General features: G+C 42.4%; 1 protein-coding gene across 1 annotated transcript in view; it reads right to left on the bottom strand.

Moving 5' to 3' along the window:
- PRDM2 (PR/SET domain 2) overlaps positions 1-18945 on the bottom strand; it is a gene marked incomplete at its 3' end in the record, with an annotated part of 42530 nt that extends 23585 nt beyond the window's left edge. The window contains exons 1-3 of the mRNA XM_079545504.1: positions 18922-18945; positions 15501-15653; positions 10520-10646 (exon numbers count right to left, since the gene is read on the bottom strand). Coding sequence (XP_079401630.1) covers positions 10520-10646; positions 15501-15653; positions 18922-18930 — 289 coding nt within the window. The 5' untranslated portion in view covers positions 18931-18945. The remainder of the gene's footprint in view (positions 1-10519; positions 10647-15500; positions 15654-18921) is intronic.
- Positions 18946-26740: the final 7795 nt, after the last annotated feature.

Here is a 26740-nt window from a genome sequence, read left to right as displayed (position 1 = left end):
AAGGCCATCAGGTCCAACCCCTGCACTGAGCACTGAGGGACACCCACAGCTCCATCAGTGCTCGTTCAGAGCCCCATTCCCTGACCTTGGGTATCTGCCATCTACATTCACAGCACCACACTCAAATCCTCAACACGCTACACCTTCACTGACTAACCTGAGCAGAAATCATAGGAAGTCTTAAGCTTATAGACTTACTCATCCAGAATGACTTAAATAGCACAGAATGTCATCTGACAACTTCAGAGCAGCACAAACAAACATCCACAGCCTTTAATTCTACACAAGTTTAAGCCACACAAGAGCCATACTGAAACAATTAAGTGTAAATGATTAAACATGCAGATTTTAAAATGTTATTTCTGCCTTCATGCCAACACTTCTAAAGCTAAAACAGCAGACAGAGCACACAAACATGCAGCACTGGATCTCCTGTGGAATTTCTCCATCACTCACCATTGTGCATGTCTAACTCCCACCCTGCCCAGGAACACAACCTCCCCCCAGTTCCTACATCACTGTTGGCAAGTCACTTTACATGGCTATTACTGACACAGAGAAGAACACTCATCTTGTTTTCTGTAGTTACGTTCCACTAGCTTTCATTTAAGTAAGTATTAAGGCAAAAATAAGCAATAAGTGACAGCTGGCACACAAAATGCTTCACAGATCTTCCAGAAGAGAGCGGTGCTCTCTATATTTAGAGAATCCTTAGCAACAGCTCATGAACAGCATCAAATTTTTGTATTTAAGCACAGAAGAATGCTCAAAACGTAGATCTCCACCGTAATGAAGGTGAGCTTTAACCTGAGCCACGAATATGGTGCTCCTAAACCCACTGCAGTGCTCTGTGAAATGTCTGACCCTGAAACAAAGTGTGAAATTAAAGGTCTTGAAATTGCTAAAAAGCCACACTCCGTTTTTTATTTACTACATTTATTTGCTATAATTTATTTTGTTAGTTGGCTTTTTTTTTTTCACCAAACTGAATCCCTCTGTTTATTACAACTGTGGTAACGTCATTTCTCAGATGTTCATCTCCAAAGCAGTAAAGGTTGCTCAGCCACATCAGCCTGCTCCGCTTTACAATGTATTCATCCCCCTCTTCAGCAAGTATTTCCAGTCTGTTTTCCTTTATCTTTCTTATTCTCTGCTTCTTCAATGCAACCTGCAGAGGTAATCTTGACTTTGGGGGATTTAATGGGGAGCGAAACAAAGCAGTCGTCGTCACTGATGATTTTATATATTTACTGCTATGAGCTGCAATCCAATTATTTACAACAGACTTATCTTGCATTTCAAAAGGGAAATTATTCAGCATAGTGCACAGGCTCCCTCCTTGCCCCCTCTCTTACCAGGGCTTTCCAAAGCCATCAGTTCTGGCATGCAATGCAAGCTCGCCTTAAGCAATAAATAGACATTTATTGGGCTGTAACAGTTGTAGAAGCTATTCTGTACTGGAAGCACAGCACTGTTAATGTCCCTAAGCTTTTTGCTCAGGCACTACGTAAGAACATTACCAGGTAACAGAAATGAAAACAATTAATGTCAAGTGCCCTTCATTGTAGGAAGGAAATCAACAGAAAAGCCAACTTAAGTAGAGGTGACAAAAACAGAATTACCAGCTATTACAGCAGATACACAGTTTGTTTCCATTAACCTCCACTAAATATATGCTGGTATTTTATGAAGTAGGTGCCCAATGTAGGAAGGAACATCTTTAACTGCTGATAAGCAGCTACAGCTGAGGCACATCTGCAGGCATGAAAACTGCATCTGTTAGATCTGGAAAGTCTCCTTCCAGCTTCAGGCTGACAATCCGAGGACGTATGGCAGATTACCACAGCAGATCCTTCCTAACACATAGAAGCAGGTGAAGGAGAAACATCATGTAAAATAATCATTTTAACATGCAGAGCAGTCTCTGAATCGCTTGCGTCTGGTGAGATATCTGCGAAGGATTTGTTTTTGCTGTGACACCAAGTGCTTCACTCATCTCAGCTGCAGCCCGCTGACATTTTCCTAGAGGAATGCTTTCCAGTCTTCTCCTGGGAACTCCTGGGACCTGAAGACACAGTGAGTTCTCTTGCCAAAGGAACTCTAGCTGCAATGCCCCAGTTGCCCAAGCATTGCATTGCTCAGCTGCAGAGCAGTGTGATAGCACAGCAGCTGGAACTGCAGTGCTACACAGCAGTTAGCACAGCTGACAAGAGAAATACATATGTTTATAGCTCGTCCCAAAGCAGATGACAATAAAGTGGATTCCGTCTAATTTATGAAATCAAGAAAGTTCCATAGGCCCATAAAGTCACCACAGGGAACGGCAACTTCCTCCATTTCTCAAATAACGTGAAAACAAACCCCAGATTCAGAGGATACACACATCTGTCTTCTGCTAAGCCAACTGCTACGTTCGAGATTAATCAGTTTCAATGAAACTGGACTTCAAAACGTGTACAAGTTTTTCATAGTACAGAATGTCAGCAGAATAAAATCTCACCAAAAAGTAAAGTGGGCATTTTGACGTTCAGATGAAGAACTTGAGAAAACACAGCACTGGTACATGAGTGGAGAGACTGGAGGCTGACGCTCACCAGGCAGGGACGTGGTGGCCATGTAACAAATCATCTGCACAAAGTCCGCTTTGCTTTTGCAATCCTTGCCAAGGGGCTGTAAGACACAAAACGCTGGGCTCTTTGCTCTGCACTTGCAACTCGAAGACACTGCAGGAAGTCAATTTTTTACTCAGCTAGCTGAAGCTCAGTGTGACCAAGTGCCTGGATAAAGCCCAAGGCAGCTTTAACATTCGGCACCCGTACTGTGTGCATTTCCTTTCAAGAACGTGACTCTAAGGCAAAGGTGTGCATTTTAAGATTCTGATACAAACCTGCTGCTGAAAAGAGAGCAGTTGTCCTTGCTGCTGAGTTGCTTGATGCTGGAGCTTAGCACCCAGCTGAATGGTTCATTTTACCTGCAGAAATGAGGAAGTTTGCACTGCACTTGGCCTTGAACAGCGGCACTGCATGAGAAAATTTACCATAATTTACAGTAATCAAGCCACTTTCAGAAAGACTGAGCCTTTCCCATTCAAGAAAAGAATTTCCTTATGGACTGCCAAATAAAACCAGACTGATACTTGAATAGACTCAAGCAAGTGAGGAATCTGGCTCTCAACACGAGTTAAAACAGATGTACAGCCAACCACCCATCTCCATGGCACTCTGCAGCAATGAGAATCATGAAGATAGATTTTCAGCTATTATAATACTCTCACTAGAGTAACTTTATGTCAGCCCTCACATTAATAACACAGCCTCTTTGCAGCTCTAAAGCATTAATCACAGTCTATCAAAGCTCTTATAGAAATCTGACAGAAAGTGTGACAACAAAATTAACCCTCAACAGCAACCCTGGTAAGCTCCTAAATGCTTCTGAAGACTTCGTGCTAAGCAACAAACACACACTGGTGATACAAACAAACATTGCACTTGCTTAATCCAGGGGAGAGTTCATAAAAGGTAGGTAAATATTTGCTAATGAATATCTGATGGTCAAACAACACTTAATTTCTTAGCTACAAGGGTTGAAATGCCATTGAGTGTTATTTCAATAACTGTTAAACCCAAGTGCAATCTTACAGGCAGATGCAATGTTACAGTGAGGAACCTGACACAGCAGCTGTGGGCAGTGAGAACTCTTCACAACAAAGCCTTTCCTGTCACTCTTGGCAAGAATGACAAAATGCATTTGAAGGTTTGACAGATCCAAAAAATTAAGTACCCTCTGGTCTGCCAATAACTGTTGAATGTGCATCTCTTCCCATAAATAGGTTATCAAAACTTTGTATGACACACTAGAAGATATTATGCAGCACGTCCCTGCTTGTAATTTCATAGAAAATAACACCAGACATCTGCAGATGTGCCCTCAGAGCAAGATGTGTCCTCCCATAAATAGTTCGAGTAAAATAAATGGTCAAGGCAAAATTATGGTACACTGTAATAAAACCAGCACCAAAGTTCAGTACATTAATGGTGCTGAATCAGTATTAATAGCATTGTACAAACAGAAGCAGCAGCAGCACTGAACCCGGAGAAAAGCTGCAATGATGATGATTAGGGGGTAGGAAAGGTTTCCATTGCAAGGAGAACTCAGAGCCTCCACCAAAATAAGGAGTGGCTGAAAAATGACAACTAGTTAAAGGTAAATAAAAATACAATGAAGTCAATGGTTGATCAGCTTGTATCTACAATAAAACCCAAAGTCTCCCATTGTAAGAGGACAAAAGAAGGGAAAGAGTAAGTGTCTGGGGTAAAGCCTTGCCTTCACAGGATACAAAGCAAAGGAAGTCGAGAAAGGATTATTCATGCGAATAAAAGTCAGTGGGTTTTTAAGGGAGAGGGCAAACCCAGACCGAGTGCAGGCAAGGCAGTAACTCACAGAGCATAAGAGAAAACACCAAGCTTGCTCTCGTGTGTCACAAGCAAGGAGACAATCCTAAAGCTTCACGTAAGCTGTTTAAGAGGTGAAAAAGAAAACCACTTGTTTGACTGTGGAAAGCAGTGTCTGTTCCCATCCCCCACTCCTCTGTTTCAAAGTTAACCCTGATCAATAGAAAAAAACTGATTCATACTGGGAAGCTGCCTGGTGCCCCGTTTTCCTTCCCACTGCAGGTTATTTAACTGAAGGCAGCACTAGCAAATATGCTAAGTAGCAATATGGAAGTCAAACGAGGAAGAAACAAAGAGGAAAATACAGAGCTGTGTAGATTTTGATTTGAATCTCGGAATCACACAAAGTTTTTATTACGAAATATATACACGCTGGCCTTTGCTGGCCATTGATTTGTCACAATCACAAAGCATGTTGTTGTCTTAAGGACAAAACACACAGAAAGCAACATGCCTGCAGGATGCAGTAGTGCAGGACTGCACTGCTTGCTTTAATGAGGATCTGATAAAATCAGCACAGTCCTTACGCAGCATTCCTGACCGCCTGCAGGATCTTCCATCGCTTCTTATCACATGAGGTTTTGCTTTCTTAGCAGCACACCAGTCCTGTGTTGGAGCTGGGTGTCTGTGGTGCTAATGGCAGCAAGATGGTGATGCAGCTTTGGTTGGAGCAAAGCCGGAATGAATCGTAACCATCTCACCCTGCTGCTCGGAAGAGCTGAGAGCTGCAGCTATCACAGGGGTTGAGGGCATTGCTGCAGATGGAAAGAAGGGAATGGAAAGTAACCAAGGCTCTATTCAAAAAGCTCTCCTTACGAGGTATAAAAACATCTCCGCCGGTTAGAAGGCCTCAAAGATATCAGATATTCACCAGAAAGAAGCTGCCATCAGAGATGCAGGTCCCTTAACACACCAAATGCAGCTTTTTAACTGAAGTTGCATCAGTAATCTTGTAAATGGTTCTGATTTTTCTCAATTCAAACTGAACTTCATTCTAGAGGTTTGCTGCAGAACTTCCTTATGACCTTCTCCTTTCTCACTTATCTCTTCCCAGTCGCTGGCTAAGAAACTTCGAAGCCCTGAATTGCAAAGCTTTCCATTAAATCTGTTGGAAGGAGGGCTAAATAGATAACACTGTCATTTCCTTGAGGGCTATCCTTGCTACAAATGCACAACTTAGACCTCATTGTGGCCTTCCAGTACTTGAAGGGAGCTTATAAACAGGAAGAGGAACGGCCGTTTATGAGGGTGGACGGTGACAGGACAAGGGGGAATGATTTTAAACTGAGACAGGGGAGGTTTAGGTTGGATGTTAGGAGGAAGTTTTTCCCCCAGAGGGTGGTGAGGCACTGGAACAGGCTGCCCAAGGAGGCTGTGGATGCCCCATCCCTGCAGGCATTCAAGGCCAGGCTGGATGTGGCTCTGGGCAGCCTGGGCTGCTGGTTGGTGACCCTGCACACAGCAGGGGGTTGGAACCAGATGAGCGTTGTGGAGCTTTTCAAGCCAGGCCATTCTATAATGATTCCATGAACTTCCCAGACCTTAATATGGCCTGCATTCCACTCAACTATCTTAACTATTTTATTCCACGTAACAAGTCCAGCTAATCAGCAACTTTAAAAAAAAAAAGACACAGCATCATCGGGCCATGATTTCCAGTTGTGATGACATCCAGATGGCAATCTACATTTTGTGAACAGGAAGCATATCTGTGGATGCATGGAGCTAAGTGATAATGCCTATGGAAGTCTTAAGAGCGAAGACTGTAAGAACTTTGAGCGTGCACAGAACCTCACCTGCTTGTCCCACCTTTACACCTCACTTTCACACAGCAGCAATTCGATGCAGTTTCAGCAACAGCCACGCTTACATGAAAGTAAATCCACTGTCACTTTTATGACAGCACTGATTTATGGTCTCAGAAGCTGAAGCCTGACGTTGCACTCAGAGTTCAACCTCACATAAAAATCATGGCATAATGGTCATTTGTAACTGACTGCAATTGATTTATAATTCATCCACCTTAATCTCACGCTATTTCCAGGACAGAATTGTTCGCTGAACATCCCATGAAGTCTGATAAGAACTATGGGGAAAAAAACCCACCACTATAACAGCAGAGGCAGTTATGCAGCAAAGTTTTAATGGATTTATGAGCAACCATACGAGACTTTAAAACTGCGCTACAGTGAGAATTCACCAGGCTCTTTGGGGTCCTGATACAGGAGTTTTGTCTTACTGCAGTGAAGGCTGTATTTTAGGAGCTCACAGCTGGGCTCCCTGTGAGGTCACTCGGTTCCAGAACAGACTCCCAGCCAAGCCTGCTCATGCAGGATGTTTTTAGCTACACAAAGTTACCAACTTTCTTCCTCTCTATGGACAGCCTGACTTTACAGAGAGATGTGAGAGGCACACACAGCATTCATTCCACACAATGCTACAAATGATGCCACTGGGGTTCGTTGCCTAGATAAAGTGCAAAGAGGGACACAGCTAAAACAAATAGAGCCGAACAGCTCAGCGTGGAGCTGCTACCACAGGGATAGAAATAAGCACAGAAGTGAAGCACTGCCCTCATCTCCTTTGTTCAGATAAAACATTTTTGTCTCAAGTACTATTCACAAGCATGTGGCAGTGCACAACTGCACCCCATTCAGCATCAGTATCTTTCTTCCCTTGAGACCAGACTTCTCATCTGCCACACAGCCCACGACTGGAGCAGTCTGGATTATTTCAGTGCTGTGTGCTTACTTTGCTCAGCACCTCAGATCACAGCCTGACAAAACCAGTGTGCATTTTTACACATGACCATCTTCTCTCTATAATACCTTTACTTGGCTTGCATAAAGTTAGTCTTAGAAGGAAGATTCAGAATGAAGTCAGGGTCTCCAAATAACATTGAGTAAATGGGTCCTTGCAAGGGAAGCACACAAATGAGAGAAAAGCCAGCTGCAATAGTCTGAGAACAGAAAACAGTGCTCTGGGAGCCCGGCGAAAGCAGCACTAACTTTTCATGTTACTACTTACACTACACTGTCACATTTAAAAGAAACAGGCCTTGGCAAGGAAAATAAGCCCAAGCTACTCCTCTAATAGATTTATGAGTTTAATTGTCAAGTGAAAACTAGACTGGCTTTTTTTTTTCCTTAGAAAGTGCATTAATGAAAAATCTTCTACAAATGCATTTTATTTGAACAAACTTTCCTACGAGCTCGATTGGCAGGTCAGAAAACATCAGCTTCAGCTTGGGACAAGTAGGCAATAATGGCTAGAAAGTTTAACAAGTGAGCAAAATTTCAGAAAAAGCAGAAAAAAATGCACTGCATCATTTTCCTACTAGCTGCTGACCTTGACAATCTTCTTATGCACTGGCAGCTGCTGCTCTCAACCACTGAGTGATCACATCAGAGACAGCAGGGCTTTGCTGTAGTAGAAGTCTGAGATGCTCCCGGAGTTGTTTCCATTTTGTTTTGTTTTGTTTTATCCCATTGGTTTCCTTTCCAAATCACCCTAACAAGATTTTACATACAATGTTTCAATGCAGAAAAGTTAGAAGCATCACTGAATGTGAACTCCTAAGCACGTTAAAAGAAAAACACAAGAGATTTACTGCCGCTACGTCAACCTTCAACCAACTCCAGTAACTCCTGACACCAGAAGATGCACAGCGCCGTGCAGGCAGAGCACAGGAACAGAACTGGTGAAGAAGTGGTGCAGCTGCAGAGCAGGTGGGCTCTGAGATGCACGACTGAGGCACAGCCAAGATGCTGCGTGTGGGGAGCACGCCGGGTGCCATCCTAAATATGCTCTAAAGGAGATTATGAACCCAGTATCAGTATCACCTGCACCAAGGTCGGACCAAGGGCAAGCAGGACGTGGTATTTCCATCTGCTGTCTGTGCCGGTGGCACGCTGGGTCAGCTGCTGGCTCTTCACAAGTTTAGGAAGGCCCAACTCTGAAGGTAAGGCTCTGCACCGATAGCATGGGAGGCTTTGTCCAGAAACCAAAAGGAATCCCACTGCAGTATGGAATAAACTTCACAGCAGTCTAACTGGACAACTCTGTGACTGCTGTGATCACTTTCTCTGATTTCCTGAGTTCCTGAAGCAAACTGCAGCTGTAAGACCAAGTGTGAGCATCTCATTGCTCAAGGACAAGGCCTACAAGGCCTAAGCTGAACTTAAAACTCAAAAGGATATTTGTTTTACTGAACACAGATCAGTTATTAAGTCAGTTTTCAAGACATACAGCTCTTACAATGCCTTTCTCAAACACAGCCTTGTCTGGGCATTTATGAAGTATTAAAGTGTCTGCTTCTATTCTGGAAAATGTATTTCTGCAGGACACAGCAATTCAGAGCTGTCCAAACTTGGCAGTTCTTACATAGCTCTGTTTTCTCCTTTGTTGTTTTACGCTTTCAATCTATAACAGAACACGATGAAGTTTATAAAGAAGGAATTAATTGATCTGCGTCAGCAGGCAACGAATCCCAATTTTGCAACCCCACTGAGCTTCTTTCTAAGAAGTTTCTTACACTGGAAGCTCACTTGCATTCTTACTTTGTACTGCCTTCCAATTTTTTTCCTATGCGACAGGTTGCAACATTCCCCCCCCTCCCATTTTTATTGTATAGTCAGAATTACGTAAAAATAAATAAATAAATAAATAAAATAACCAAACAAAAAAACCTGCTTAGAGCTGCTGAATTCACTGCTTATTTCCTTTATCCTCCCATAAAATCTCAGCCTCTGAACCAGCAAGAGGAGTGTCAGCAATGGGAACCATTTTAGAATCTTAACTGCAGTGAGTGCTGTCAATGCAGCACAAATATTATGTTACTTAGAAGCAATCAGGTGTGAATTGCAAATATCAGGTCTACTACAAACACTAAAATAACTGAGAGTAAATGTAGAAGGGATAAAAATAAACCGACAGAACCTCCTAATAATAGAACTATAGGATTTCAAAACACGCACGCGTTAGAAAAGCACAAATCACTGTAAATTTACTGACAGAGCATTGATAATGAAGCTTTAATAACCCAAAACAACCACACTGAGGAGCTGGCCTTCCTGCTTAACGATACAGGAGTATAATCCCCCAGATAAGTTACTGGGGCCTTATAACTCTTATTCTGTTCTCAACTATGTTCAGCATTTTTTTATTAACGTATTTAGGAAGAGTTCATAGAATGGAGGCAGAGATTTATTGTTCCAAATGAGGGTGGTTTGACATTTTTAAGATCCTTAGCAGTTAAAGCCTCAGAGCTACAGAACAGCACAGGACGACCCACCCAAAACTGCCACAGTTATTTAATGACTTGCTTTTTTTTTTTTTTTTTTTTTTTTTTTTTTTTTTTTTTTTTTTAATCTCTAGTTTCAGGAATGCAAATCAATCTTCCACGCCGTGAAAAATTACCTTAGAAATGACTCTGTCTGGCTTTTCTAATTTATGATTTAATCAAATTCTTTCGAGTTGTTTTTCTGGCCTTTCAGGTAAATCACAGGCACGCAAATCCCACTTGCGAACACCATGCCCAGTTACAAAAAAAAGCACAACGATTCACCCAGGCGCCCTTATGCATGTGCTACATGTTTACTAAACCGTCCCACGGCAGACAGAAAAATCCAAGCCAGCACTCGAGGCTCAGAGGCTGTAACAGCAGCGCTTATAAGCAGCACCGCACGGCCGCCTTCCCGAATATCAGTGCTGGGATCACGACGCCGCAGCTTTAAACGCCACCTCCGATCCTCCTTCGCTCCGTCCGTCACCTTCAGAGCTCCCCGCGCTGGATCCGGGGATCGCACGCAGGATCAGACGCGGTTACATAAGGCCACGCGCGGAGCCGCACGACGCATCGCAGCGCCGTGAGGGCGGATATCCGCGCCCAGCTCCGCCCGCCGGTGCCCGAAGCCGCCGAGGGCCGCGGCGGGGCCTGCCGGCGCTCGGCCGGACGGTGAGTTCCCCGCTCGGTGAGGAAGGTCACGGAGGCCTCCGCCCACCCGGCGGAAGCTCGGAGCCGCCCCCGGGCCCGGTCGGAGGCCGGCGGTGCGGCGGGCGGGCCTTACCTTTCTTGGCTTTCGGGGAGTGCCGCCGGCTCCGGGCGCTGGCTCGCTCTTCCTCAATAGCGGCGGCTATCTCCGGGTCGTCCTCCCCATTGTACCACACCAACAGCTCCTCGCCGGGCGCGATTGGCTGCGGGGACAGAAGAGAGAGGAGCGGAACCAATCAGCGGGCGGCTTGTTGGCGGCGGGCCCCCGCGCGCCGAGGGAGACGTCGACCGCACCCCCTGGCGGCCGGAGGGCGCGCGGCGCAGAGCCCCCAACCCCGCCCCCGTAGAAGCGGGCCCGGCGGCCCAGCAGCTGCCGCAAGGACTTCAGCCCGGGCACCGCGCTACAGCCAAGGGTGGCCTGAGACTATTATTGCAAGTCTGAAGCCAAAGGGGACTTTTGTATAAGGAACAATAGCAGAATCTGTTCCTTCAGAAGTACTTTTTTTTTTTTTCCAGAAGGCCTCACAGCACTTGACAGAGGCAATAGAATCATAGAATATCTGATAAGAATCATAGAATATCTGATAGCTATCTTTATGTCCTGACACTGCAACAAGAGATGCAAGTGTTGAAGTTATATCGTAACTTATTAAGTTAAGCATTTAGGTTGTAATATAAGCAAAGCCTGCTGTTTGGCTTCCTTAACAGCTCTGCAGGGCTGATGGCGGTAAATGTGTCTCATAGAATCACAGAATGGTTGGAGCTGGAAGGGACCCTAAAGGCCATCAGGTCCAACCTGCACTGAGCAGGGACACCCACAGCTCCATCAGTGCTCACAGCCCCATCCCCTGACCTTGGGTGCCTGCACCTCCTCTCTGGGCACTCTGTGCAGTGCCTCACCTCCCTTCTTCCTTATATCCAACCTGAGTCTCCCCTCTTTTAGCAGGAATCCGTTTCCCTGTCCCATCTCCACACGCCCTGCTGAACAGTCTGTCCCCTTTTGCTTACAGCCCCTTTAGACACGCAGGCTGCTCTCAGCTCTCCTGCAGCCTTCTCTCCTCCGTGCTGCACAGCCCCAGCTCTGTCCTCACGTTCCATCAGGGAGCATTGCTGTGGCCCTCCTCTCCATCTCTGCTGTACTGAGGACCCCACATTTGTGCTCCAGGTGAGGCCTCACCAGCACATAGAAGAGGGGTACAGTCACCCCCCCTCAATCTGCTGGCCACACTGCTGTTGGTATTTGCACGGTTCCATCTTGTAGCCGGCATAAAGAAGAGTTATCTGATGCAAATGACTTTTCAGCCATATACTAACTCAGAGAAAAGAGCTGGTAAAACTGGGCAATGCAAACACATGATAACAAACACGTAATTTGTTAGTTCCGTGGCTGGAACTGACATTCAACTTGATGAATTTAGCTTTGGAGCAACGATGCTAGAATCTAAATTAAGCCCTCTAACCTTGTACTTCTAAAATGAGATACAGCAGACACGTCAAAATTAGACCATCAAAAGAGCTCCATCAGCAGCAACAGGAGGGAGAAAAGGACCGCAGTGACCAAATGCCACTTCTGCAGCCTCCAGCAACACCCCTGACAAGCAGCTTCCTCCAGGCTGTCACCTTTAGATCATGTTGTAGCATCAGGTTGGGGCAGCGGTGATAGAAGGCTGAGATAGGCATTTACCTATCTGATCTCACTAGAACATGCACTTTTCACTACTGACTTTGTATTTTACTGCTACTCTGCTCTCTTGCATTTGGATGTGGCCTTACCTCCCCAGCTGTAACCACAGCAGACACTTTGTGGTATTGGTGTTTGGGTCTCTTTTCACTCTGTCTGTTACTATTTTACGCTGTGTTCCCCGAGTTATTGTAAACCTGTCTGACGAAACATCTTTCCATAAACAAATTAATTTCACCTTAATCAAGGACACGATCATAACTTAACTTATTTAGAAGACTTTTTGAAACTGAGTTTCCACTGCAATTTACCGTGTGCAGAATAACACCGTTCATCTAGCGCATTTAATTAGCAGAGACAGGAAGAACTTCTGAAACCCTCTAACCAGTTTAAGCTGTTTCAGTGAAATATGACAACTCTCATACATGTATGCTGGGGAAAACATATGCAAAACAACCTACAAATATCCTCAGTTCTTCAGTAAAGAGGAAGAGAAGATAGAAGACAAAAATAGTCGCTTGTGCTTAGTTCAAAATGTTATCTGAGACCTCATTAGGAGTCCCCAGCATGAAATTTTACCTTACTTTTCATGTATGGCAGAGAACAGGGAAATTAAGGCTTACAAATTAAACTTACAAATCAGAGCCCCCCAAACAAACACCTGGAGAAAAAATTTACAGCATTTAAAATGCTGCCAGGTAAGGCAGAACAAAATGACATACAAGCCACTAATTTTCTGTTGGGGGTAAATAAAAACTGTGCTGTTTATTTATCACTAAATGGAATTCTCTTGAATTTATGAATTACAAAGAAGATCAGGAAGGAGCCATTTAGGAGCACTTTATCAAAACCTGAACATGTGAGCTGTTATTAAATACGTGTTTTCTTCTGTCTCACTGGTCAATAAAGGAATCTAAGATTGATATGGACACTGTAAGGACAAATTCACCTCCCACACAGAAAACGAGACAGAAACCAAGTCTTTAAATAAATGGGAGATGTATAAACAACACTTTGTAAAAAAGCAGCAGAAAACAGCACCATTCTTTTTGAGTTAGAAACTGCAGGGGAAATTAACAAGTTATAGGATAGTGAGAGCTGATACAACAGACAATAAATGCCTTCATGCTGCAACTTGCCCAAGAGACCACAAATTTAAAATCACTTCTACATCATCCCCCTACCTCTGCTGTCATTTTCTTGCAGCTCAGCTTTCAGTTTCTTCACTCTACTGTTAAGAAATTTGCTTACCCTAAATTTGTCACTTCAAAAAGTAACTCTGGGAAGTGCTAGACAATGCCACCCTTTGGCATTTTATATTCTTGGAACAGCTAAGGCAGACAGAATATTGGGGTGATTATCATTACAATTATTAGCATTAATTACTATTAAAGAATAGCCCATTCATGCAGTCAAAAACTTGCTAAATCTTGATGTGATCCAACATGATCCACTGACAATGCTGAGTGTTTAAAGGTGGTGAAAACTGTCCAATTTCATGACAAAATCCCACTTCAAAAACCACAACAAATTCACATGGTCAGAATTTTCCAGACGTACCACTTAGAAACACAGAATTATTTAGGTTGGAAAAGACTTCCAAGGTCATCAAGTCCAACCATGGCCTCACACTGAGCTGCCCTGTTACCTGTGTGTCAGTGGCTACCAAGGGACAGCAGGGAGCTACCAGCCCATGCGCCATGGCTGCAACACTCCTAGGAACAGCTCGGTCACTTCTGAGCAGTACGAAGATGGGAGTGCTAATATGAGTGATCTCAGCCTTGCAGGGCTAGCTCAGGTATGTCCAAGCTGTGTTTCTGGAGCTACACACGCAAGGCAGAAACAACTCAGTAGTGCTGTAGCAGCACCCAAACCAAAAGCTACTCACAGATGCTTCTGCACTGGTGACAGCTATAGCAACAAGCCTTCACACATAGGCAGCTTGGAGGTAACACAGTTTCTGGTGTCAGGCTCCCTCCAACCAGCATACATCAGCTCCCAGGTGCTAGGCCATGATTCCAGGATTGGTCCTGCTAACACCAACATGAAGCTAAACCGACCCCACAGCGTGCATGGAAAGGCAGAGCACAGAGTGGTTGCTGAAGGAGCAGATAAACACTGCTGAACTCAGGACTGCTCTTTGAAGAAGCCCACTGCATCCCAGAGAAGCTAGACGTTCCATCACACTGCAAGCAATCCCTAATGGATTTGAAACAAAAAAATAAAAAGGAGCCTTATTGGATGCTCCAGCAGTCTTCAGAACAAGCTGCTTGGCAGCATGATCTTGCTGGCAAGATATACTGGGATAAAATTCATCAGGTTGCAAGCTGAAGAAGACAGTCAAAGTAACAAAAGGTATTTCAGATATTGGAGCCAGATATTCGTTATCCTGTCACCACTGCTCAGCCTTCGTTTAGCAGTACAATTATTTTCCAAAGTGCAGTATTGTCTTTGAGAAAACAGATCTGAAATGTGAATGTGTCTTTATCACAGCTTTGCTGGAAAGATTCAACAAGAGAGAAATGTAAAAAGTGTCAGAGTGACTCCAAAAGCTCACTTAGATAAATGAGTTAGTGTGACTGTGGGCAAAGATCAGGCAATCCATGATGAAATGTCTAGAGCAAAGTAAGCTGGCTACAGATGAGCCCTGAGAGCACACCCCCAGTGAAAGAGCAGTACAGACAAGCCAGTCTGGCTGATAATATGGAACCTGTATTCAAATGCTATGTCAAAGCTATCAGTAAAGCTCAGAAAATATTTAGAGGCTTTTCCCAATCGAGCTTTACCTAAAATGCAACAGTTCTACATACTTTTATGTTACCCTATAAACTTCAGAACTGACAGAATCAACTCTTCTTAAATGTAGAACAGTTAAATGTCATTGGTCTCACAAGGAAACTTAGGAAACATCCATAGCTTAACAGCAAGGCTGTAAATACACAAAAGCATTCTAAGAAGGAACAAAGCTGACCTACACATACTGTTAGCAGATTCTTGGTAAGAGATTTGAATAATAATTTAGAGCTACAACGTTCTATCATTATCATACTTTATGACTCTTCACCTATCTAAAACAAATATTTCATCACTCAGGAGATGCAGTGCACCAGTCATGCAATGTACCCTTCCCCAGGTATAGAATTAAGAAAATCTGTTTGTTAGAAGATGGTTATAAGGTTGCTATAAGGTGCAAAGACCAGAAATACAAAGCTCAGTACAAAGCATCTCAGTATCTACAGGAATATAAAAAAAATGTTTTATGTAGCCTGCTAGATTTTCACCCATCTAGAATCAATTTTATCAAGCTTTGAGTAGAGGGAAATGAAATATAACGTATTAAGCAAAGCAGTAATTGATTCTTTCCAGACATTGATACCTTTAAACTTTTGTAGTATATGGTCCTGTTGATCTCCAGAGGAAAGAGGTTTTGCTCCTTTCCTGAACGTGCCCAGTTTATATACCGCAGCCAGTTCCCTTTCTTTGGATCCGTTGCATCAACACACATCCACCCCAGGTTTGGGTAATACACCTACAAGAGAAAATCGGCATTTATCCCAAGCAAACTGCTATCTGTTTCTGTTGAAGTGTACGTGCACCAAAAGAAAATATACTGTAAAGCTACACAAAGCAGCAATCCTCAACAAAGGACAGAAATAAGGCAAAAAACCACGAGCAGAGCATTTTTTACTGGATAGTTTTGCTGCTGCTTGCATTATTTTCAGACAAATTGGTATAACTGAAACAAACTGAACAACTTTTGGTCAACAAACCCTCCTCTGTCTGAAGGCTTTGGGCTCAAAAGCCAAACTAGTTAACACATTCTATGCTTTGCTTTCAATTTGCCATGCCTGATGGTGCTGGAACAGCTGCCCAGAGAGGTTGTGGATGCCCCGTCCATCCCTGGAGGTGTTCAAGGCCAGGCTGGATGGGGCCCTGGGCAGCCTGGCCTGGTATTAAATGTGGCCCTGCAGGTGACAGGGGGCTTGGAGATTCATGATCCTCGAGGTCCCTTCCAACCTGGGCCATTCTGTGATTCTGTGGTGTGATTCTCTGGAGTTTATATCTATTGTAAGGCTTGGTGTTATTATATAAATACAGTTGAGTTTTATTTTTGCCATCTGAGGAATCAGGAAAAAGAAATGACAAAGAACTTAGAAGCATTTGATTTATTTGGAAAGGTAAGGGAGGATACACTGTATATTTAATCTTGCTCAGGAGGACTGAAGAAAATCTTAATGTTTCAGAAGTCTTGTGATCAGATCTATGAACTTCTGAATGTCCCCAGGTGCTGTGTACATCTTTTGTTTCCATTCTTGGTTCAATGTTTTTAATGTTTACTCATGTTCAAGACAGCTTGCATTAAAGCAAAGATACTGGTAGGTCTTCAGTTATTTTCTGCTAACAGTCAGCTCTGCTTATCTTTCAAGAAATGTTAAATATTTCCCATGTTTCTTCTTATAGTCCAAGTTAGTCCTATAAGAAAAGCTATCAATGGATGTTACACACTTACTTTTTTCCAAATTGAAGAATGTTCAGCAATGAAAGCCATCATTTTTCCATTATTTAAAAACATTTTGTTTCAGAACATTGGCATATTGAGATACTGTGTATGGTTGGAAGTACTGGGCAGCTCTCAGATTTTCAGAAACAACAAAAAAGTAAAGATATGAATTATCTGATAGTGCTGTACTATTTGCTTTTTTTGCTTGTGGTTAAGCCTGCAGACATCAGCTTCCACTAGGAAGAACTCATCTCTTTCCAAGCAAAGAGAAAACTCCTTCCTTACTTAAACCACTCCGGCGTGGATTTCATCAGCTGACTTTTGAAAGAATTCATCAGCACACCCAGCCCTTGCAACATGAGAAAGCAAACAGCTTCACAGAAGGAGGTGGTTAAAAAGGAAGGAAACAGCCAAGCAATGCTTTGGGAGAGGTAGTAGATATGGCACGCGTGACAAAGCATTACACAGGATTGCTTTCTGGTCAAGTCACCTCATCTTCTTTGCTGCAAAATCTTGTGCACTGTGAGAGAGGAAATGGCTTCAGCTCCTCTGTATAACACTGCAACTTCAAATGACTCCTAAAACCCACGGTGAATTACAAATGGACCATCGTTCTGAGCCCTTCACGAGGTGGCGTTTCCCTCAGTTTTCAGTCACTTGCCATTGTTCCCCTACCAGTGGCTTTTCTCTGACAGAAAATGAGAATGCCTTCAAGTCAACTGCTCTCCTGAGATACAGCAACCACAGACATGGACACAAAGCTCACCTATTCTAAATCATGTGGGAGATTGAAATCATTAAAAAAAAATTGAGATTTTCTTCAGATTAACTTCACTAAAATTAACTAAATTTCCTGTGGAAAAGCTTTTCTCCTGGTTGAAAGTCCACACACTGCACTGCTCTCACACACCATCCTTTTACAATCATATTTTCTAACAGTTAGGATGCTGGGGTGGTTTCAGATATCAACATATGGGAACAACTGTTGCAGTCTCATTTTAGCTGCCTTTTTTTTTTTTTTTTTTTTTAAATCCCAAATCAGCATTAAAGCAACACACAACTGCTTTGAAATCTAGAAGGAGATCCTGTTGTTGCCTACATTGCAAACTATGAAACTGTGTCAGTTTGTTTGCTGCTATCATTTCTCAGCACAATTTTTCCAAAGACATTAAGGTACATTAAGAACATTGAAAATCAAGAAAAACAACCACAAGGTCAATAATTTACTGGACTGATCCAATCTCACTATGTGCTCATGTAGCAGATCAAAAGTTGAGATACCTCATGCAGTAGAATTGGTAAAATAAAGCACTAGTTTGATACAGCAAACATGCCACTTTACTTTATTACTTTCCTGGATGTGAATTTGCATTTATGGGAAATTATTCTAGCTCAGTTCCTCTGAGATGGCTTATCACTAAGCTCTGCATAGTTATCCAGTGTTTTATGTAGTTCTCTTTTTGCAGTCCAGAGGCCAGAAGGATGACTGCTATCAATCTCTTTAACCTAAAGATCTGTACATTAGCATGTTCTGAACAGAAATTGCCGTGCCAGAGTTCCTCCATCCCTCCTCCTTGACCACGCATTCTGCTAAAGCCACCTGCTGCGTGTAAACCTTCAGAAATAGTGATGTCATCTCTGGGAGTGCTTAGGAATGCCTTATTTAAAGACACTGTAGATAGAGTTTAACTCCAGATTAAGATAAGACACCTACACTCTGAAGTCTACATAATATCTGAGGTCTTATGACTGTCAGAGGAGCTTGAAAAAAACTATTCGGCTGTCCAGACAGTATTTGCTTTAAGGCAAACCCAAATACAAGCAGCACAAGAAATACTGACACAGCTGAGAACTTTCATGAAAGCTGCAAAAGCAAAACCAATCCCCAAAACAAAGCTGTTTTTCAAAGAGCTGGATGAGGAGGAACACTGAGATTTCCTTAAGACTTTCCACATCCTTGCAGTTTCCCTCATTTCAGTAAGTAGTTAGCAGTACACAGCTGAAGAATGGACATTACTGCGTGTTCAAGCCAACAAAGCAAAGCTTTCTTTGTAGCAGACTCTTAAAGAAATGAGGGATCCACAGACAGTATGGGAGAAAATTCATACAGCAATCTCAGTTTCAATAAGTTTTGTAATTCAGAATCATTTCTCAACCCAAGTATCTGTAAATAGATTTGCAATGGTAACCACAGATATGCAAGTAGCAACTATTTTATGTCTAAAATCTCTAGAAAGGTAAATACAAAATACTGACCCAGTGACAGACACCTTTTTTATTAACAAGTTTTTCTTACCTCCCACATGTATACATTGCTCTTAACTTGAGATCTTTTTTTCTTGTCACCAACAAAGGGCCCGAATTTCTTCCCTTTTAAAATTGACTTTGTTGCCCAAACACCTGAAAGGATACATGTCAGTAATTAGAACAAATCCAACTCAGCTGAAAAAAGATCTTCTATTCGCATTTCGTATCTCTTACGATCACTGCATGTGTCTGTCTCAGGCTGTGGTGTGCTCTGCACTATTAAGATCACAACCAGGAAAATGAAGTTCACTATTAGTAATTCAAACAGCCACAGAAGTCCCCAGAACTTCCCCCAGTCACATAAAGCTTAAGCATTTATCTGCTTTCATCCTTTGCTCCAGAGCTACTGTAGCTGTGACGACAAGAAGCGCCCTCGATTTCTCCTGCATTTCAAGCTCAAGTCAAAATACCATAAGGAATACAAGCCTTCTAACACTTCCCCTCCTACCTCACTCAGTTCCAACACAACACTCTCATTCAGACCATGCCAGATCAGATTCATACTAGAAAATATTAACCTTGCTCCAAGGAGTTTATAACCTGTTACCAACAGTAAACCAGGATATTCCTTAATCTACCAAGTTTTAACATCTAATATCCAATCTGCAACTCTGATTTCTAAGGTTCTCCCAGGTTAAACTCTGCTTAAAGAAAAAAAATCAGCATTCTGCATTATTACACAAACAATATAGCAGCCAGTTATATAGTTCCATATAGCAGCTTTCAAGACTGCACTGAATCATGTAAGAGACTTTTTGTATTGATTGGATAGTGAGACACAGCATTCTGAAGTGAAACAACAGTAAGATAGCAGCAAAAATACAAAACTGAAAGAAGTGCTATAAGTTAAGCAGCCAGTAAAGGAACACACCAGCATCTCCATGACCTAACCTCTTTGCATTCTGGTCCCTCTTTGACCCTGATTTTGATCTTTTAGGAACATAATCTTGATCTGTTAGTAGGCAACCACTCCTTCCAATATAAATGGTTTCAGATCAACGCACCAGACATTATTTCTTCTCCATTCATTGCCCAGCATACAAAGGCACTAAATGTTCACAGCATCTGCAGCAGGCAATTTATGTGAGCCATTTTAAAAGCCTTCATTCTCTTTTTACAGTTGTGGCACTCACCAAGCCTTGTCTTGTCAACAGCAGATGGGAAGAGCCTGACATCCTCAGGAAGCCCCCGAAGCACGTGCTCAGGTACATCAGCTAAGGTCTCCACTGCAGCAGGAGGCTCGGTTGTGTTCTGCAAGTCAAAAACCAGAGGGGCCACCACCATCAGCAAAGAAAGAAAGAACAGCATAACAGCTGATCAACCTATGCAAGCTGTTGCTGAGAGTTTTTAACCCTACTTTTACTCGTAAGAAAAGTATCCGACTGCTGAAGTTAATGGATGTGACTTCAAACAGTGAGTAAATCTATGTGAAATGATTTCCCTATATCTCATAGGCATTTGCTATCTCATTTATTTTCTTTGGTTTCCCTTACAACCATATTTAAAATTCCCCCATTGGTTACTTGGGAAATACAGAGCTTAAGGCATTTGATTTATCTTATCCAAATGCAGCACACCTGGCAGCACTGTTCCACTATTCCTAAAGGATGACAGAAGAGGAATCACTGTGGCTTTATACCCTGGAAATCATCTATCCATAATGTAATATTTACATAAGTTGATCTTTCAGGATATAGTTTTCATGTGCATTCATGCTTAGTGTTAAAATGCTCATTAATATGGTGATCTAAAACTCATCCACGGACAGAAACACAAATCAACTTTCAATTGCTCTATTTCATTTGATTAGTTATGCCATGAGAAACTACACCAAACAAGTAATTAAGTAACAGAACTGTTACATGCCACACTATGCTGAGACAACATCCATCGAGCCATTTCCAAATAACATTCCTCCAAATTTCAGACCAAATACGTCAGATAAATCTACCTGCCTTATGGTTGTGCTCAAAGAAGTTTGTCATCACACAGTTGTTGGCAGAAGCACTGCCTCCATTTTAGCTGTTATCACAAGGAAAATTCCAGTTCCTTATAGCGAAGCATCACAATTATTTTGACTACACAAAGTATTTGTATCTATTTTTAATTCTGTTCCTGATGCCAGACTGTTCTCAGATTAAAACAAAAAACATGAAGTGCATAAACATACCAGCTCCTTTGTTTGTTAGCTCCAGAGGAGCTAACCAGCTCCTTTGTAGCTCCTTTGTCTGGAAAGTCTTACTCAACTGAAAAACTTGTAAGGGAGGTAGTGAGGTTTTCTTTTTAAAGAATAATGAGAGCTACAAATATATATACACACACACACACACCTAATCTTTTCTAAACTAAAAAAAAACTTGTTCTGTGGCTTGTTTGCATATTCCAGCTGCATGCTGTGTCTCAAATGCAATCTCTGTCTGCTCCATCCTCTTTGGACCCAGAATGATGAGAAAAGGTGTCACAAACATTTCAGGACACTTTGAGGCAGCAAAGCAATTTCTTCATTATAAGCCTCAGCAAAAAGCCTTCAGTAAAGGTGAATAGAATCACATGGGCTGGACTGGATCCACCTCCCATCTGTGGCACACAGCTCATCTTTATTGAAAGTGACAGCGTTAAGGAAAAGGATGACTTGAAAAACATTGCTGTGTTAATAACAATCCTTTTCATTTTTATGTTTGACTTGAGGTAACTCTCTGCCCCGGAAAAGCACTGTGACCTATCTGGCTATCTGTGACCAACAGCAAGAAAAACATGTTTAGCTATTAAAAGCATGTCTATTAATGGAGAGGTAGGAAATTAGAAGTAGTTGACATCTAAAAACATAGTTAAGGTACAGCTCAAAGCTTGTTTTTGTTATTTTCTATGTTTTTTTGTTTTGTTCTTAAATCCTCCAATTCTTTTAAGTGAAAAATGAGATGCACTGCAATTTACACTGCAATTTACACTGCAATTTACACTGCAATTTCCCCATGAGCAGCCCAGGTTTGTGCTGTTGTGCTCACAGAGAGAGAACTGCTGCCCCAGTTTTGCGTGAGGACATGCTGAAGTTACAGAAGAAAGAGCAGCTCCAAATCCAGAGCACTCATGGGAGGGAGCAGAGCTGCTCATGCAGCCTTCCATTTTACCTTTGTCAATCATTAGCTAAACTTGCACATAAAAGTTCCAACCAGAACACCCATGTATGCCTTGATGCATAAAGGAGAAAAGGATGCAAAGCTTCACTAACAGGAATAACTTGCCCAGAAACACACAAGGGATGGCTTTGGAAATACAGGGCAAAGCTGGAACTTCAGCTACCCACCACACTGAGAGCAACTGCATACACATCAGCAATTCTTTGACTCCTCTTTTCAAGTGATGGCTTTCAGCTATTCTTGTTAAAACCCATCTCAAAAAAACACAGCAATCTAAAATAGCTTCTGGTGTTGCCTTCTTTGAGCGTGTATCTCTTGGGAGAAAGACCCAACAGAAATTCACGAAGAAAACAATACTTAAAGTTCTGAAAAATGTATGTCGTTCACACAAATGAAAAGTGATTTTTCCACCTGTAGAAGCTAGGATACAGCAGTAAGCAAACTACTCCAATGTACATACCAGAATGGGAATTTGGGATACACCATCTTCTCTGCCACAAGCACAAACATACCCTGTGCTGCCCAGCCCTGGATGCCAGGGGACAGAGAGGAGCTCCCCTGCACACCCTGAGTCCAGTAACACATACATACCCCCCTGGTAGCACGGCTAACACTGAAGCTTGCCTTGTAATGCACTTCCCACAGCTACTGTTGGGTTGTTGTTCTCCTCCTGCTGCTCTGTTTACAGCCTACAAGCAAGCCATTTCACTCCAGAGATCAACCTCAAAGTGCCTGCATGCCAAGCTTACTGCTCTGCTTTGAAGAGAATGATAGGTTGTAAATAGTGTCATAAAAGTTATTTCTGTGTTCTGTTCTTAATTAAACCAACCGTTCAGAACCCTTAGCCTGTAATTAATACGAACTGTTTTAAGGTGTTCAAATAGCTGGAGATGCAATAGAAAGCTAATAAGTGATTTATGGATGTTAAGTGATTAGCTTCATCATGTCCATTTTAAGGGATCTACAAGAGTCAATAGGCCGCTTGTAATTATATTCATGCTATTACTCACATAATGTAAAATAGCAAGCGTTACTCACAGCTCTCACAAGACAACCAGCTCTTTAGTTAACAAGACACCTACTCCTGATGGAACAACCAGAACTGCAAAAGCCACAAGCACATACAGCCTCCCATAAATGCATCCACACTATGAAAGAATGATGCTTGACACAAACGATGTGTATGCATATGGTGAACTTCATGCTACAGCCCTAAAACAGTATCTGCCCCTGACACTGAACTGTGACCACTCTGGGCAGTCACAAATACTGGTGAAGAAGGCAATAGCTCCTCTAACATGAAGGATGTTATATTTAAGTTCTGAAGAAACTTCAGGTGGTGTTAAATAACAACAACAACAAAAATCAGGCACTGCCACAGCTGTCCAAGTAAACTCCAACTTACCAGACATGACTCTTGCTTTTACTTGCAGCCATAAAGCAGAGATATAATAGCAGTCTTCATGCACTGAGCTGAGTGTTCATCTATAACACCTAGCATTTTCCACTGAGCACTTAGGAGGCATTATGGAAATACATTTTTAATGTATCTCTATAGGCTACCACAGCTGAGTTTTTAATCTTTCAAAGAAAATAAAGCTTCTCCAGCCTCTTCTACTTCATATCCACACTTCAAGAGTGCTCAGTATGGCAACTATTCTCTTCTATATTTACGACTTGCTGAGTTAAGTTACAAGAATGTCTTCTGTCAGCTTTCTGCAACAGCGAGAAAAATGATAAAACTGGAGTCTAGCAATGTTACTCTATTGCTGCCTTGGTAAGCCCTAACAGCTGCACAGAGACATCCTAGAGAGCTATTTGTAGGGGAGAAAGACCCCGAAATTGGAAACTGTGGAAGGAACAGAATGCCAGAAATCCCTTCCCATCCACTAGAGTGAGGGGACTGGGGAAAAAAATCCTTGCTCTTCAGTTATAATAGCTGAAAGTCTATTCACAGCAGAACTGCTTTATTTCCTTTTATTTTGCTCTTCCAATAGCCAGCAAGGAAAAACACAGATGAAAGAAGTTCGAGTCGGACATCTGTTAGCCTTGAACTGATAGGAGAGTCCACATCTGAGCGAGTTTCTTTTCTGTCTGCTCCTCTCTGCATCTCAAAGAGGCCCAGACACCCTCCCAGTATCCACCCCCCCATTTCATTAAGGGAACACCATGCTCAGTTCCCTTCACAGCAGTTTGTAACAAATTACATATAGAACCATAGAATGGCCTGGGTTGAAAAGGAGCACAACGCTCATCTGGTTCCAACCCCCTGCTGTGTGCAGGTCACCAACCAGCAGCCCAGGCTGCCCAGAGCCACATCCAGCCTGGCCCCGAATGCCTGCAGGGATGGGGCATAGATGAGAGGACAGCAGACACGGAACAAGACAGCTATGAGAACAATGCATTGGAAGCTTTAAGCTGACAAACCCTTTTTTTAAGCAACCACAGCTAAAGGAGCAGTCAAACAAGCCTACGACACAATCTGATCAACCAAAACTTTATAAAACAGACAAGTAAGATCAAAGTGCACAGCACTGGATCACATCCTACGACGTATCAGACATTTCCTAATAGTCATATCTCTTTTCAGCCATCAACATCCCATTTCAGAAATCTATTTGCAAGGAAAAGCATAGAATCAGAACTTTATTTAACATCTTCCTACAGAAATAAAAGCTCAGCAGCTGGACACAGCACTCTGACCCATTCCACACCAGTTATACCCACAGATTTTGCACATACCATAAAATTAGGCCCAGGATGTAACAAGACATTTCACATCTCAAACATACTGTACAATATATAGTTATTAATGTAAAATAAACAATTTAGTTCAGTCAAATCAGCGCATTCTAATTTTATTTGCAATTTAAACGCAGCTTCTTAAGACACCTTCCAGATCAAAACCCAAAGGAAGACCTACCTACCAAAGGAAGAAACAGTCTGATTTCAATTGCTTTTCCACCAGCATTTAACAATCAGATTCAAATTGGTTTTCTTTCCTATGAAGAGAAGTTCACCTCTTGGTAAGAATACATACAAGCACACGTTCTATAGCCAGCACTGCATTAAACTGAAGACCTACTATGGTGTTTTTCACTCACGCCAGCAATTCTGTTGCAATTCTGTTGAGTAGGTGTGCACTAGAAGCTTGTTTCCCCATTAAATGAGTAATTCTGAAGTTCACCAAACACATTACACTGTCAGCACTCAAACCAGAAAGGGTGAAGTGACCTAAGAACAATGCAAAGATGGTTGGAGGGCTTAAAGGTGCCTTAACTGAAGCTTTCCTTTCCCGTTTGCATCCAAATCAGAGTCCAGGCATTGGATAGTGCCTTTCAGCACACCTCTGTAATTTTTATGTCACTTTCAATAGGAACAGTACCTGCAACAAGATGCTTACAGGTGATCAGTTGGAACAAAAAGTGAAAGAAAAAAGAAATAATGCTGAATGATGTGAAGATTGGCAAACAGTTTGATGGAAACAGGAATAAGAGGAACGAAGAGAGGATGCCATTCATAGAATCATAGAATGGCCTGGGTTGCAAAGGAGCACAGTGATCATCTGGTTCCAACCCCCTGCTGTGTGCAGGTCACCAACCAGCAACCCAGGCTGCCCAGAGCCACATCCAGCCTGGCCTTGAATGCCTGCAGGGATGGGGCATCCACAGCCTCCTTGGGCAACCTGTAACAGTGCCTCACCACCCTCTGGGGGAAAAACTTCGTCCTCATATCCAACCTAAAGCTCCCCTCTGTCAGTTTAAAACCATTGCCCCTTGTTCTTGAGTGTCCCTTGCCAATGAAGTGACAGGGGCAAGGCAAAGGAGACAGAAGGGAGTTGTGAAAGGGAAACAGAAACCAAGAGCTAGCACATGGCAGGCACAAGCAGGAGTCTCCTATCAAAAACCCTATTGAACTCACCGCAGTTTTACTGCACGTGCTTGAAGACTGAAGATGTATTAGAATATTTGAATTAATCCATTTAAAAACTCAGAAGGCACTTTAGTACAAGTGCAGGTGTAATTTATCTTATGCCTACATTAATTTTGCAATAACTTCCCACTCAGCGTTCCATGCGACTTTCTGCCTGCTTTATCTTAACTCAGGCTGGGATGCAGTAAAAGCTACTGATCAAAACCCCACGCTTGCTTGGTGGGTTTTGTTTGTTTGCTTTTAATAAATTATTCAGAGCATTCTGATGCACTTTACACATAAAAGGAAAAATCTGTTTTAAAAAGAGATAGAGAATGCATGTCATCTATCCTGAGATGCAATCTTCCTTGAAAGGCAAAAATATTAACTCAAATAAGAGGTGTATTATTATTATTTGGGTTTTTTTTTTTTTTTTTTTTTTTTTAAATCCTTTGTAACCTTACTGGAAGGAGACCAGAACAGTTCATGAAAAGGATTTTTTCATTTCAACAAAAGGAGCAGTCCTTTCATATAAGCAAAATTAACAATAGCTGATTAGTTTCAGGGTCACTGAAGTCACACCAAAAGCAAAGATAAGCAGAACAAAAGAAGTGAGAGCAGAACACCTGAAAGATGTTTGGCATCAGGCATCAAAGACATGCCTCATACAGACCTGGCACTACAACTTGTCAACAGTGAATGAAATTACAAGGGCACTGCAAGAAAAAACACCACGGGTTTGATGCTAAGTACACAAGT

The sequence above is a fragment of the Tetrao urogallus genome (assembly GCF_951394365.1).
Source record: "Tetrao urogallus genome assembly, chromosome: 21".
Taxonomy (NCBI): domain Eukaryota; kingdom Metazoa; phylum Chordata; class Aves; order Galliformes; family Phasianidae; genus Tetrao; species Tetrao urogallus.
Note: the sequence above shows the minus strand (reverse complement) of the source record. Positions and strands in the feature narration are given on the sequence as shown.